Genomic DNA, 15,639 nt, shown 5'->3' with positions numbered 1-15,639 from the left:
ACCTAAGTAAGGAGGCATTTAGGGCGCTTTACACTGCCTACGTAAGGCCAGTCTTAGAGTATGCCGCCTCATCATGGAGTCCCCATCTGAAGAAGCATATAATGAAACTGGAAAAGGTTCAGAGGTTTGCAACGAGACTCGTCCCAGAGCTACGAGGGATGGGGTATGAAGAGCGCCTGAGGGAACTGTGCCTTACGACACTAGAAAGAAGAAGGGAGAGGGGGGACATGATAGGAACGTATAAGATACTCAGAGGAATTGACAGAGTGGACATAGACGAAATGTTCACACGGAATAGTAACAGAACGAGAGGACATGGATGGAAGCTTGAAACTCAGATGAGTCACAGAGATGTTAGGAAGTTTTCTTTTAGCGTGAGAGTAGTGGGGAAATGGAATGCACTTCAGGAACAGGTTGTGGAAGCAAATACTATTCATAATTTTAAAACCAGGTATGATAGGGAAATGGGACAGGAGTCATTGCTGTAAACAACCGATGCTCGAAAGGCGGGATCCAAGAGTCAATGCTCGATCCTGCAAGCACATATAGGTGAGTACATATAGGTGAGTACACACACACACACACACACACACACACACACACACACACACACACACACACACACACACACACACACACACACACACACTGTAGGAATGGTCGAACAAATGGTTGTTAGAGTTTAACCAGACCAAATGTAATGTAATGAAGATAGGTGTAGGGAGCAGGAGGCCAAATACAAAGTATCATCTGGGAGAGGAAATTCTTCAGGAGTCAGAGAAAGGAAAAGACTTGGGAGTTGATATCACGCCAGACCTGTCTCCTGCAGCCCATATACAGAGGATAACATCAGCGGCATATGCCAGGCTGGCCAACATACGAAAGGCATTCAGAAACTTGTGTAAAGAATCATTCAGAACTTTGTATACCACATATGTCAGGCCAATCCTGGAGTATGCAACCCCAGCATGGAGTCCATATCTAGTCAAGGATAAGACTAAACTGGAAATGGTTCAAAGGTTTGCCACCAGACTAGTACCCGAGCTGAGAGGTATGAGCTACGAGGAGAGACTTCGGGAATTAAACCTCACTTCGCTGGAAGACAGAAGAGTTAGGGGGGACATGATCACCACATTCAAGATTCTCAAGGGAATTGATAGGGTAGATAAAGACAGGCTATTTAACACAAGGGGCACACGCACTAGGGGACACAGGTGGAAACTGAGCGCCCAAATGAGCCACAGAGATATTAGAAAGAACTTTTTTAGTGTCAGAGTGGTTGACAAATGTAATGCATTAGGAGGTGATGTGGTGGAGGCTGACTCCATACACAGTTTCAAGTGTAGATATGATAGAGCCCAATAGGCTCAGGAATTTGTACACCTGTTGATTGACGGTTGAAAGGCGAGACCAAAGAGCCAGAGCTCAACCCCCGCAAACACAACTAGGTGAGTACACACACAAACACACACACACACACAGAGGAAGGAGAAGACGAGGATAATAGAATGAGATGTGGCAAATAAACACATAGCTGCAAACACTCGCCTTATGTATATATGTTGCCTGACATGTGGAGTGGCGGCAGTGATGTACTCACCTAGGTGTGCTTGCAGGGTCGAGCTTGGCTTCTTTTTGGCGTCTTTGTAACTCATTTACGTCTCAACTTTCCATCTATTTCTGCCGTTCCTAGCTTTGAATACTGATTCTTTGTCTACTTTGTCAGTTTTCCTTAGGATCTTATGTGTTCTTATCGTGTCCACGTCCCTCCTATATCTCCTCTCCTACGTGTGTTTGAGATCCTGTTCTCTTAGGATCTCAAACCTCATTACCTCATTACTCAATCCCTTCAGCTCACGGACAGTTCCTCGTTGCATATCTTTGAACCTTTTCTAGTTGCCCTTGTTCTTCTCCAGGTGAGGGTACCATATGCTGAAGATGCTTATTCAGAAGTGGTGGCAAGGGGGTGGCGGCTGTGATGTGTAGTGGCGGATGGCACCTGTGATGTGGAATAAGGGGTGGCCCCTGTAATGTGGAGTGGCGGGTGGTTGGCCAATATGGAGGCTCCAGACAGTCTGACCCCAGTAAGCTATCTGCCGGAGGCCACCGCGGTGCATGCTAATACGCTATAGCCTAAACTAGGTCAGGATGCGAGGTATATATCTAACACTACACCGTCTCTCTCTCCATACTTGAGCCAGGGATCATGCAGGAGACAGTCACTATAGTAGTCTTGGAACTATAGTTACAACACCACTTGTAACTATAGTTCCTATAACTACTTGCAGGAGATAGTCACTATAGTAGTTTTGGAACTATAGTTACAACACCGCTTGTAACTGTAATTCCTATAACTACTTGTAGGAGATAGTCACTATATATAGTTGTCTTGGAACTATATTTATAACACCACTTGTAACTATAGTTCCTATAACTACTTGCAGGAGATAGTAACTAGTTACAACACCATTTGTAACTATAGTTTCTATAATTACTTGCTAGAGATAGTAACTATAGTTACGACACCACTTGTAACTATAATTCCTACAACTACTTGTAACTATAGACCTCTCGTTCTATAGTTATAGTTACAACTATAACTACTTGTAACCATAGTGAGTAGTCTTGGAACTATAGTGACAAGACTACTATGCTCCATTACAGTTGGAACAAATTTGTGCTGTTGCATCATTTATTATACTCATACATATACCCATACTGTGGGCGGTAGGGGATTTTTTTGTTTAAACATTGGAGAGGGAACTAGCAGTCAAAACGGGAACTATAATGCCATTTAAAGTTTATATGATTTATTCTAATTGAAATTTGAGATAAAAATTCAAAATGGACTTTGAAAGGTTATTAAGGTCACCACAAGCTTACTGACCAACCAATATGTGCGTTTTAGCCTTGAACATAGTAAAGTAAACTCTGAGTGTATATAGACCGTAAGATAAACCTCTTGGTATACCTCCATTGGCCTTGAGTTCCCTCAGTAGGCCTATATAGGCCAAAGCTGGAGCAGAATTGCCAGGGGTTTCAAGGGGCGGGTTTTTCAAAACATGAATTACCAATATATAATCCCATATAACGAATTGAATGAACCGTAAATACACAAAATTATCTAGAATAAACACCATTTGTGAACTTAGAAGGGTAAAATGATTGTATTTAGAGCTGAAGGATGAATTAGAGAGAGAAATAAAGAGTGTTGAGAGTGGTGGCTTAGTACCCGGCGAGGCCATGTTTGCCGTGGTGGCCGTCCGGACTCCTCCGCAACCAGGTCAGTCTCTACCACCTCACACTGCCCCTCCTCACAACCCCTCACACCTCACACACGACCCCTAGGGTGCTGTGGTGGGTCTGGACCACCACCCGTGTGAGTGACATTAGGGGAGGAGGAGGGAAAGTCTGAAAGATTAGACGCAGCTCCTAGCTCCTTAAGAAGGGGACTACACACACACTCCTAGCATTCCTAGCATTAACTCCTAGCTATACCTCCTCTCTCGGTTAATGACACGGCTAGGAACGTGGGGATTTAGGCACTCTGGCACTCTAACTAGAGTTTTTAGAGTGACGTACTAATGACAGGAGGTTTCTATAGTGTCGAAGCTTTTCAGAATTACACTCCTTTTGTTTTACCTGGATTTACCTGCACCACGTCATTGGTGAGCCTCGACGGGGACAGAAAGCCGGCTGCCAGTCAAGGGGGCCTTTTCAAGATTAATGACAATGTATGTAATGATTATTGTATTTGTAATAAACAATTGAGAGGCTCTGATTACAATATCTTTGTAATATATATATACTGTATATATAATTATAATATATATATATATATATATATATATGTCGTACCTAGTAGCCAGAACTCACTTTTCAGCCTACTATGCTAGGCCCGATTTGCCTAATAAGCCAAGTTTTCCTGAATTAATATATTTTCTCCAATTTTTTTCTTATGAAATGATAAAGCTACCCATTTCATTATGTATGAGGTAAATTTTATTTATTGGAGTTAAAATTAACGTAGATATATGACCGAACCTAATCAACCCTACCTAACCTAACCTAACCTATATATATAATTATACTGTATATATAATTATAATATATAATATATAAATTTATATACTTTTTATATTTTTAAGGCTAGTTATGTTATTGAGTGCTGCATTTTAGGCTTGAATTTTGAGTTTAAGAAGTCAAAAACTGGAATGTGAATTCGTTCAGATTACGATGAGGTTTCGGTTACCGGAATCCAAATTACCAATCTCTTACAATGGTGGTATATTAAAAGGTTCCCCCGGAGGAAGGACAATGACATTGGCCACCATTCACGAAGTATATATACAACACATGAATGTATCTTGATTTTTGTTAGGGTAGGATTTAAAGAGTAGCGATGACATGCCACAACACAACCCTTTTTGGCCCATTTTTAACCCTACTCCAGTTGACCCGTGTTGGATAGGCTAAGCGGTCTTTAATAACGCAAGCATATAACTGATGCCTTGAGAAATGGAGTACGGTCATATAAGACTTGCTTGCAACCTAGCCTAACTAATGTTCTATAGTACAAGCAAGTAAGTCATTACTGTAGAGTACATGGTTTTTGCAGTTTGAAAATGAGCCGTGTCGAAACATTTGTATTAGCAGACAATGAGTCGCAATAACGTGGCTGAAGAAATGATGACCAAACAACTTTAGATTTGATGACCAAATCAGTTTCACTACAAATTGCTGTACCTGCTTAAAATTATGTTAGGTTAAGGTCTTGCCCAAAATGGTATGCGTGTTAGTGGCCTTACAAGAATGTAAAAACATCAATTCTATGTACTTTCTGATACCCAATGTACCTTCTTGCATAAATATAAATAAACTAACTTCGCTTTTCCATCTTCTGAGATGTGGTTTGGTTAATATTTGTGTAAGATTTGACCATATCCTAGGAACTTTTGTGAAGACAAACTGCTGATAAGGCATAGGTAGGGAAATGATGAAATTGTTAGTTATTAGGCAGTTCTGAAGTTATATAGTTCATGTTATACAATTCAAAAACAGGATTTCCCGGCACAAGAGATAGCGAATGCAGCATGTCAGAAGTGATTCAATCCTTCCAAACTCAGGCTTTATCTTTGTCGGGTTATATGTAATTCAGGTTCAACGAGTGATTTAAGAATTGAGGAACCTGCAAAAGATACCTTGGCTCAAGTGAGGCATTTTCAAGTTGTCTTGAACATGCCTTGTGGAGCGTGAAGCAATTGAGCCTTTTTCACCGCCATATTTAAGATTTATTGTAGACAAGGAGTCACAATAATATGGCTGAAATATGTTGACCAAACCACACACTAGAAATTGAAGGGACGACGACGTTTGGATCCGTCCTGGATCATTCTCAAATTGATTGTGAGAATGGTCCAGGACGGACCGAAACGTCGACCTCCCTTTACTTTCTAGTGTGTGGTTTGGCCAACAGATTTATTGTAATTTGTTCAGTGTCCAGCTCTTGCAGTATGCAAGAGCATAATAGGGCAATATCTACATGCATACAGTAAAATAGTATTCAACAAAAGATTTATTTTTTTTCTATATTATTAAAAAGTTACTTAAAAAAATACCGGTTAGGTGGATGACACAAAAATGTACTGTATATAAAGTAATGTGCTTTTTGTTGAATAGAATTTTAACTTAATTACCATAGTAAAAGTCCTCGAGTCACTGTGGCCGAGTGCTCGATAATCCACTACACTGTACTGTATTTAATGCAACAGGTCCTTTAACCTATCATTGGAAGTCGGAAGAAATAAACTAATCATCTATTCAATTAAAATCCTTGATCATCCATATTTTGTCTTGCACAGTATTATTTTTTCTACTCCTGTCTATTAAATTACTAACATGACTTCCATTTAATTTGCAGTATGACAAGTTCCCGCCTGCAGACCTCCCGTGTGGTTGTCTTATTGATGGTGGGAGTGAGTGCGGTAGTAATACTGATGTATATACACTTGGCGAAGGAAGTTTGTCACTTACGCAATTATATCCATTCTCATCGTAAGTTAACAATTCTGATTACTGATATTTTACGTAAATCAAATTACCAAATCTAGTGCTCTGTGCTAATCATACATTTGTATCTACACCAGTACTGTATTATATTCAAGATTATTATAAGTACTGTACAGTATATTGTATTTGCATCCCATCCTCCTGTTTAGATATCATTTTCTGGGGGGAGCCCCGTCGGCTCCCCGGAGCTATCCCAGGCTGATATGCTAATGTCAGACTTTGGCATCAGTCATGTGTATGGAGTTCTTAGGCCTACCGGGGACCGCGGCCAGAACCGGGACCCCTCAGAGAGGCAAGGGGAGCAATGGCCTATAGAAGCCCCCGTGTGGTTGGAAGCATTCTATGTCTGCCATCGATCGGAACAGGCACCCAGAAAGGTAAGCGCCTCAAAACAAACCCCTATTCTGGTTAAAATTGCTACCAAAAGCCGAACTAGTGGATAGAACTCCCCAACCGAAAACAAGCAAACTAGCGTGACGTCACACACCGCCGCGCCGCTGTCTGTGCAGCTCCCCCCTCCCCGGGAGGGGGAAGGGGGAGCCCCAGACCCCCCACGCCGGCTATTCACACCTCAGTTCTTGAGGCTGATGCTATAGGCGATGGTCGTGTGCTCTGGCTCCGGTGTTGCTACTGCACTGTGCTTTGCGTGTGGTGCTGCTCAGCTTGTATTTCCCGACATCGCGGCCGGCTCTGTTCCTTGGGGTTCGCTGTCCTCTTGCGGGGTTTTGTTTTTCTTTTTCTTTTTGCCTGGTGGGGGGTTCTGTCATTTTATTCAAATTGTTTCAGGACCGTCATCTTATGCCTAACACTGTCGCTTCGTATCGTGCGGCGCTGGCGGAGCCGCTTCAGCTTGCTTTCGGTATCGATGTTACGTCTGCGCCGTTTCGCAAGCTGTCTCGTGCATTGTTTCACCTCCGGCCTGCTCATGCGTCGCCTGAGCCGTCCTGGTCTTTGGACAGAGTGCTCGCTTTCCTTTCGTCTCCTCGTTTCGTTGTGGCCCCTTTGGTCCAGGATTGTTTTTCCAAGGCACTTTTCTTGTTGGCTTGTAATGGGGGGTGGGGAAAATAGCTTTATCTTGTCCATTATTCCACCCCCCAGTTAACTAACGAGGCCGGGGGAAACAGCTCTCTCTAGTCCGTTATCCCGTCCCCAGTTAGCTAACTATTCTAGAACACCTCCAGAGTTCCTAAGGCAGCCTCTCTCGTTCAACACCTTGTAACCTAGGTATTTGACTACCTAGGTGCTAAGACTACAAGGCGCAGTAACTTGATCAGCTACCCGAAACCCCAGAGAGAACTCTAGAATACAGAATCATTGCCACAAACGTATAAGAGAAAACGAAAGGAAAGAAATGAATAGTGAAGTAATTAGTGAGGGTTTGGGGTGAGAGGTAGGGAGGTGGGAGGAGCGAGGAGGGTCATTAGTTGAAAGTGAGAGTCTGGAGAGGAGTGGAGGGAGAGGTGTAAATAGGTAGAAGTAGAGAAGTAGATAGTAGAAGTAGAAGAGTAGATAGTAGAAGACGAAATGCTGCCACCATCCATTCATGATCATTACATACAAGACAAGGAATGGAACTTGTCTGTATCACAAAATTCTCAAAAGATGTTATCAAGGTCATTATTAGTATGTCCCATTTTTATCATGTATCAACTCCAAACATGTACTCATTAAATCATGAAACCAGTAATCACAGAGGCTTCTCACCTCAACTCAACTCTAGGGGACACAAAGGCAATTTAAATAATAAATTCAATTATATTTCACATACTAAGTATCATAATTCAAGCAATGTTCAAGATATATATATGTAAAGTGAGTCATCCTCCAAGAATCTGAGAACACTACAACTGACTGCCCCTGATCATCACACAACACTTGTAAAACACGACCAAGTCACCTTAATGTTCAACTCGCCAAGTGTTTGCCTATAGCTGGATAGAGAGGGGGGGGTCTATAGTTGACAGAGACTGTCTCGCCCTGCCGGCCGACAGCCCCCCCTGCTAGGGCCGTCTTCTCTGCTCTCCTGACTGCTGTTGTTCTCTTAACACTTTCGCGTTCCACAGACTGAATAATTCGTCACTCACTTTTCTACTGAATGTGTTCCAACGACGCAATACTGAGTCACTCATTACAATATTTTTTAAAAATTTAAATTTTATCAGATCAATCTGGTAGTGGTTTTAAAATAAGCGCCTTTAGATTGCACACAATTTGATACCAAAATCAAAGATATAACATGAAACTTGATGTCCAAACACTTGAAATATTATAAATAGGTCTATGGTCTGAATATTAAAATATTTGTTAAAATTCTATTTATTGTCCTATTATCTTGGGACTTGTTTTAAAATGTGCGCCTTTTTATTGCGAGTAATTTGATACCAAAATGAAAGATGTAACACAAATATTTATGTCAGAACACTGGAAAGATATAAATAAATTTGTGATGATGAGCGTCCAGAATTAAAATATTTGTTAAAAATCCAGTTATTGCTCTATTATTCTGGGACTAGTTTTAAAATAATCGCCTTTTTATTGCGAACAATTTGATACCAAAATGAGCGACGTAGCACGAAATTTGATGTTATCAAATTGAACGAGTTGAACATTAGGTTGCAATGTACAAAATGGTGCTCGTTCACGGGTAACTTTAGGCTTTTCTGCGGGGAGGCACTCCAGCCTTTTGTACATTTTATTCATACACATCTGTAGGGAATTTAATTGCGAACACAATGATACCAAAACGAGCGACGTAGCACGAGAATTAAGGTAAAAAAATGGAACGAGAATGCACATGTTACTGATTTTGTGCGTTTTTGCCGACTTTACGCTTTGCTGTTGGGAGTCACGCTAGGCTTTTGGACATTATATTTATACACACCTGTAGAGAATTTAATTGCGAACACAATGATACCAAAACGAGCGACGTAGCACGAGAATTAAGGTGATAAAGCTGGAACGAATATACACATTTGGGTGTCACCGCGCGCTTACCCGCATGGAGGGGCCACCTACCCCCTGTCAACCGCGAGTTTCCACGGAGCGCGAAAGTGTTAATGCTCTCGAATCGATAGCTCTCCGAGTATATATTGGGAAACCTAGTAGCTAACTCCGCCCACAAGTAGATAGCCTCCGGCTCTCTACCAAGCCACTCCTTAAACGTCGGCATGTTTGAAGGCTACCAGGCTCCAATTATAAGATTAGCAGAAGCAAGGTGAAATTCGCATGATCTGACCTCAGGTCACTTGGGGTCATTACCTCTTAGAGGTGTGAGATCTCAGGTCGACCAACTGGCGCCTTCCCAAATTCTTGTCTCTGACTCATATATCTCTATATATATTTTAAATAAACTAAACCAAACACTTTTACAGTGTTACAGGCTTTGGCCTCTGGGGGTCGGGTAGGGAAGCTTCATGCTCTCCTCCGGCGCAGGGATTTCTGCTCTTTTGGTCGTGGTGATTGTTTTGTTCGTTTGCAGCCGTCTCCTTCTTTTCTGGCGAAGAATGAGACTGCTACGTTCCGGAGGGGTCCATGGGTGGTTGATGCTTGGTTGGTCAGGCCGGGGGTGCATCATGTTTTGTGTCCGGTTGCCGTTATTTGCGTGCCACAGCTCCTGTGTCCGGGGACGCGCTGTGGGTTGATCCGGTTTCCCTTCTTCCCTGTTCGCGGGTTCGGGTCTCCCAGGTCGTCCGCAGGGTTATTAAGTCCAGCCAGCCTGCAGTCTATCCCCGTGCCCATGACGTTCATAAGTTCGCGGCTCTTGCTGCCGTCTTTGGGAATATGTCTTGGTCTGATATTCGGGCGCGGGGATTTTGGCGGTCGAACAGGGTCCTGGCTGCTCGTTACCTTGTGAATGTCCCTGGGCCTCGTCGGGCCTGTGTTGCTTTGGGTCGGCGGTTGCAGCAGTTGTCTCGGCTTCGAGTTGAGGAGTGAGCGACGACCACCTCCCGGGTAAGTCCCTCTTTTTTTCTGTCTGTGGGTAGTTAGCTCCGGGGAGCCGAAGGGGCTCCCCCCAGAAAACCAGCGTTGAATGTAATGAAACGCCATTTTCTGGGTGAATCCCGGAGGCTCCCCGGCATCCCTCCCTCCCTCCGGTTGGCAGTTTTTCGCGTTTTTGACATCCAGCCTCAAGAACTGAGGTATGGGTAGCCGGCGTGGAGGGGTCTGATGCTCCCCCTTCCCCCTCCCGGGGAGGGGGGAGCTGCACAGACAGCGGCGCGGCGGTGTGTGACGTCACACTAGTTTGCTTGTTTTTGGTTGGGGAGTTCTATCCACTAGTTCGGCTTTTGGTAGCAATTTTAACCAGAATAGGGGTTTGTTTTGAGGCGCTTACCTTTCTGGGTGCCTGTTCCGGTCGATGGCGGACATAGAATGCTTCCAACCACACGGGGGCTTCTATAGGCCATTGCTCCCCTTGCCTCTCTGAGGGGGCCCGGTTCTGGCCGTGGTCCCCGGTAGGCCTAAGAACTCCATACACATGACTGATGCCAAAGTCTGACATTAGCATATCAGCCTGGGATAGCTCCGGGGAGCCTCCGGGATTCACCCAGAAAATGGCGTTTCATTACATTCAACGCTGGTTTTTTGTACCTGTGGACCATCGTACACACAGACATAATGGACAGTGAGATTTGTTAATCTGGTACTACTGTATTCACTTTATTGAGTCCTAAAATAATAAAGCTAAAACCAAACTTAAATATTCCTAGGCCTAGTACAGAACATACGTATATGCTTATATTAGGCCTCGAATACTATGTATTAAGCCTAGGAAGGTTAGGTTAGGTTAGATTTTCTTTGCACATCAGTACAAAAGCTTTTCCGGTTTGTCCAACTTCAGCAGCATTAATTTCTACTTTCTAGTTGCCTTTTATGTCAATACCTGTACAGGGTATATATATGTTGGTATAAGTACTACCTAAATGGGAGGATGGCCTGGTATTTGGCAGTGGGTAGGATTCTTTGTTTTTCTCCATCACCAGCCGAGAATACACACTATTGCATTTACATGCACATAATCATGTCCTCCCCGCCCCTACAAAATATACTTGAAAATCTCTTCAATAAATGTATGAAGAAAGGTACTAAAACTGCCTTTTCCATGAAACATATTCCTATATTAAATTCATGTTATATGCCTTATAATATGGTATGTAATTAGCAGAAAGCATGCAGAGTATGAGCAGTGATGTTGGGTGTGATGATGGAAGAAAAAATAAGAACTGTGTTTGTACCGTTTATCATGTAAATAAATATTAAACACTGTTTTCCTACTTGCCCTTTCACCTACACTCCTCTGGGCAGTTTTAGAATTGTCAATTGTCATAGGAATTTAGAATTGTATGACAGGTGAATTAGAATGCAGTTGTATGACATTCATACTTTGAAAATACATTCCACTATAAAGGGTGCAAAGCCATCTTTATAAAATATAGGGCATCGAGGAGGGGCTATAGGTATTAAATTAAATGTCAAAACGAGTACTGAAGACCGAGAAATTTTCTGTGCACAAAATTAACAAATTTAAAAAATTATAAGGATCATCTTTCAAGTCTGCATAATCAAAAACAACTGGAAAAAAACTAAAATTATAATTTTGAAGACTGGTGGATGGATGGTATAAATTATATGATATAGTAAATCCCAAAAATCATTAGAAGCTTCAAAAAACTTCACATGACATTACAAGAAAGTCACACCATGTGACTTTCATCCCTGTAACTACTGCACACTTTGGTAATTACACACACATCTTGGATCATTACTTTGGTAATTACACACATCTTGGATCATTACTTTGATAATTACACACATCCCAGATATTAGCCACATCTTCGATAATTACACACAACTCGGATCAGCAACTTATGGTGTCTGGATGATTGTTATTGAATAGTACAAGGATTATAGATATTTACACAATCTATCCACACTATTCAATCATAAATAAAGTTTACAAGAAATATTACAGACATGTAGTTTGCTAATGCCAGGAACAGTTACTAACATTAAAGCTGAACAAAGTCATTGAAAGAGGCTAGAACCTTAGGAGATACTCAAGGATCTAGTAGGCATCCATCAGTCTCAGAAGACTATGAAGTTGCGCTCTGGTTGTCGGTCTGGAGTGGCCTCTCTAGGGTGCAAAGCCAGGGTAGGTTGATACGGTGGAGAAGCTGTTACTCCATGCAGCAGGTCCCCCCCCCCCTCCTCAGCACCGAAAGTCTCCTGTGGAAAGGCAAACGTGTCATCGTCTTCTGCAACATGATTTGATACATATTTGAATGTAGACTACAGCAGGTTTTTACAATAATTTCCATTACCACTGTTACCAACAGTATTTTTTCAATGTTTTAGAATTCCTGAAAGTATACATTAGGTACACTATGAATGGTGTATTTAAATGGATTAGTGTTGAATGTTTACTGTGAATGAACTCTTGATCTTAGAATACTTTTCGTGTGGAAGACACTTGGTTTTCTCTGAAATCTGACTTACTGTTATTGCTGATTCACCAATTGTCTTTCTTATCTGATAAAGTACCTAATCTACCATGATTGTAGTTTTTTAAGGTAGAGTAAATTTTTACTTTGCCATTTATAATTGCAAGATATAAAATTTTCATACTTTTATTTACTTTGGCTCTAATTCTTATCCAGCCAATGCAACTGAGATAATGAAGTTTACATTCATATGCATAACTAGCCATTGTGTTTTCATTACATGTCTGCAAATGGGAAATTTTAACAACATGTTACATGCAGTTTTCCCTACAAATTCTTGGTTGCCCCACTATTAAGCATCAATTTGTGCTATTTTCCATGCAGCTGCCTTGGAACTTCAAGTGAGCAGTGCACTTGCGGGTAGTAGCAGCAGCAGTAACGATGAAGATAGAAGAGGCCTCACCAGCAGCAACAATATTGTTAGAGGTCTCGACTTGGATAACTTAATTGTTATCTACAACCGGGTCCCAAAGACAGGCTCTACGTCATTTATTGGCTTGGCGTATGACCTCTGCTCTAAAAACAAGTTCAATGTCATTAATGTAAACACTACAAAGAAGACCCCAACTCTGTCTTTAACAGATCAGGTAAATTTGAATGATAATGTTCATTGTTAACTCTACGTTTATAATTTTTTTTCCTTTATGTGATTTAAACCAAATATCAACGATTTAGGCAATATTTTGCAGTTTTTCCACTTTTTAAATGAGTGTGTGTAATTATCTTAGTCTTGGTCATCAGTATGTGCAATTATTAAAATATTAGAAAGAAAATATATATGTTTTGAGAAAATATTGAGGTCATGCAATGGGATTGCATCCGTGGACTTTCCAGGTACAAACATTACCGGCTGGACCATGATGAGCTCAAAAGTATCTCGGAGATACCTCAGTATTTTTTCGTCCATTACATTCTTGTGATTTCTTTTGTAGGAGACTTAAAAATAGTTAAAAAAAGAATCGACATGCATCCCTTGGATATACAGAATTGCAAATTGATTAAATTCTGTTATTGATATCAGTTCCTGAGATTTGGATAAAAGGTTAAACAAAAATTTTCATTATCCATGAAAACATTCACAGAAAATAAATAAATATGGGTGAATAAAGTAAAATAAAAAAAAAAAATTGGTCCCAGGGATACTTTTATTACATAATATTTTTGGCCATGATGGCATTATGTTCTCCAAAATTTTCTTAATTATGTTTTGTATAATAATAAGGGAGTTTTTATTTATAAGGTAACAGTTGTCAGAGAGATGTCAAATCTTAGTAATATGGGATTTCTAAGCAACCATCCACCCCCCCCCTAGAATTTTTTGGTAAAAACTTGTACCACCTTTGTTAAAAAAACAAATAGGTCCTGAAAGTACATTCGGGTTCGTTCTCGACGCACAAACGAGAATTCCAGGTTCAAATCCTGGTCTGGCACGTTTCCTTTCACCTAATGCGTCAATTCACCTAGCAGTAAGTAGGTACCCAGGAGTTCGTCGGCTTGTTGTCGGGGTTGCATCCTGGGCGGGGTCAGTAATTCGACCTTTGGGGGGGGCCCCTCGATATAAGTCTACCATGTATGAATACACTCTGGCTTCCTATCCACGACACAATGAGTTATGAATTATTATTATAAACATTTATATTTGGTCACCTTAATGAGTACTATTATAATAATCAATAATAAGTATGAAAGATCATTCTTTTTCTTAGGAATGTACTGTATAAAAATTACTATCAAGAAAACAAATGAATTTAGGTAAAAATATAGCTGAATCTTTATTTTCTCCCAACTTAAATGCTTAAAATTCCTTGGAGAATATATTTCTTCTATTTATGATATATATTTAACACATTAGGCATATTTTATCAAATAACCAATCAATAACTTTAAACATAAATGTCTATATTAACAAGTTATCGGACTTTGATTTTGATTTAGTTTTGAGTACGGTATTTTCTGTACTGTACTCTTCAGCATTTGCTCGGAAAAAAAGCTTTTCCTGTTGACCAGATGTCTTATTTTGATTTCTCGGGTAAACTAATTTAGGAGTTAACTCTACAGCATTAACATCCTCTACAGATGCGGCTTGTCTATAATATTTCAAACTGGGAAGAGAAGAAACCTGGAATATATCATGGTCATATTGCATACTTGGATTTCAATAGGTCAGTTAATTATTCAGTTGGATTTTTGCAATGGGTTATTGTTTATAGTACAGTATATACAGTGATACCTTCGTTTACGAATTTAATCTGTTCCCAGAGACGGCTTGTAACCCGAAACAAATTTTCCCGTAAGAAATAATGTAAATTGAATTTGTTCCACACTCCCAAAAATATTAACTTCAAAATACATTTCATACATAATAAACACATATTTTTTATTAAACAGTGTAGTACTGTATGTACAAATTGTAGCTTAACTTTATTGATGACTCTTGTTGGCATATTACCAGTCTCCATGGAGTAGTGGTAAGACACTCGCCTGGCATTCCGCGACCGCTTTGTCATGGGTTCGTATCCTGGCCGGGGAGGATTTACTGGGCGCAAATCCTTAACTGTAGACTCTTTAACTCAACAGTAAAATGAGTACTTAGTTGTAACAACAATTCTTCGCGGCGGGGATCGTATTCCAGGGACCTGCCCGAATCGCTACGCGTACTAGTGGTTGTACAAGAATGTAACAACTTGTATATATCTCAAAAAAAAATATATATATATATATACAGTATATGGAAGACGGTGAGGAGGGGGGAAAGGAGGAGAGGTATTAGTGGTTGGAAGGGGCGTTCCCTTCCATTATAACATCAGGCAGTGATGACTTCTCTGGGGTATTCTCCTACGTTTTGCCTGCATTCCACTCGGATCTGGTTGTGGCTCACTGCTTGTTTGTCTCACTAAGAACCTTTCCATAGACTTGTTTTTACTCTGGGCATCCTCACATGTGTTTTCATAGGTTGAACCTTACCACTGACTTTATTGAGACCCATGATGTGGTATGTAATAATTACTTTTATGTTTAAAAACCAAAAAAGCTGAAAAATAATTAAATTGTTTACAAAGAATTCAAGCGT

The 15,639-nt window shown here is 40.8% G+C and overlaps 1 protein-coding gene across 3 annotated transcripts in view; it reads left to right on the top strand.

Moving 5' to 3' along the window:
* Positions 1-3,218: 3,218 nt before the first annotated feature.
* Positions 3,219-15,639, top strand: part of LOC123756841 (heparan sulfate 2-O-sulfotransferase 1) — a 29,489-nt gene continuing 17,068 nt past the window's right edge. Inside the window, exons 1-4 of one of the 3 annotated variants that reach the window (XM_045740223.2) lie at positions 3,219-3,283; positions 5,921-6,054; positions 12,894-13,156; positions 14,646-14,731. In XM_045740223.2, coding sequence (XP_045596179.1) covers positions 5,922-6,054; positions 12,894-13,156; positions 14,646-14,731 — 482 coding nt within the window. In that variant the 5' untranslated portion in view covers positions 3,219-3,283; position 5,921. The other 2 variants (XM_045740222.2, XM_069331937.1) reach the window with 2 other exon arrangements.

The sequence above is a fragment of the Procambarus clarkii genome, chromosome 26, assembly GCF_040958095.1.
Source record: "Procambarus clarkii isolate CNS0578487 chromosome 26, FALCON_Pclarkii_2.0, whole genome shotgun sequence".
NCBI lineage: Eukaryota > Metazoa > Arthropoda > Malacostraca > Decapoda > Cambaridae > Procambarus > Procambarus clarkii.
Note: the sequence above shows the minus strand (reverse complement) of the source record. Positions and strands in the feature narration are given on the sequence as shown.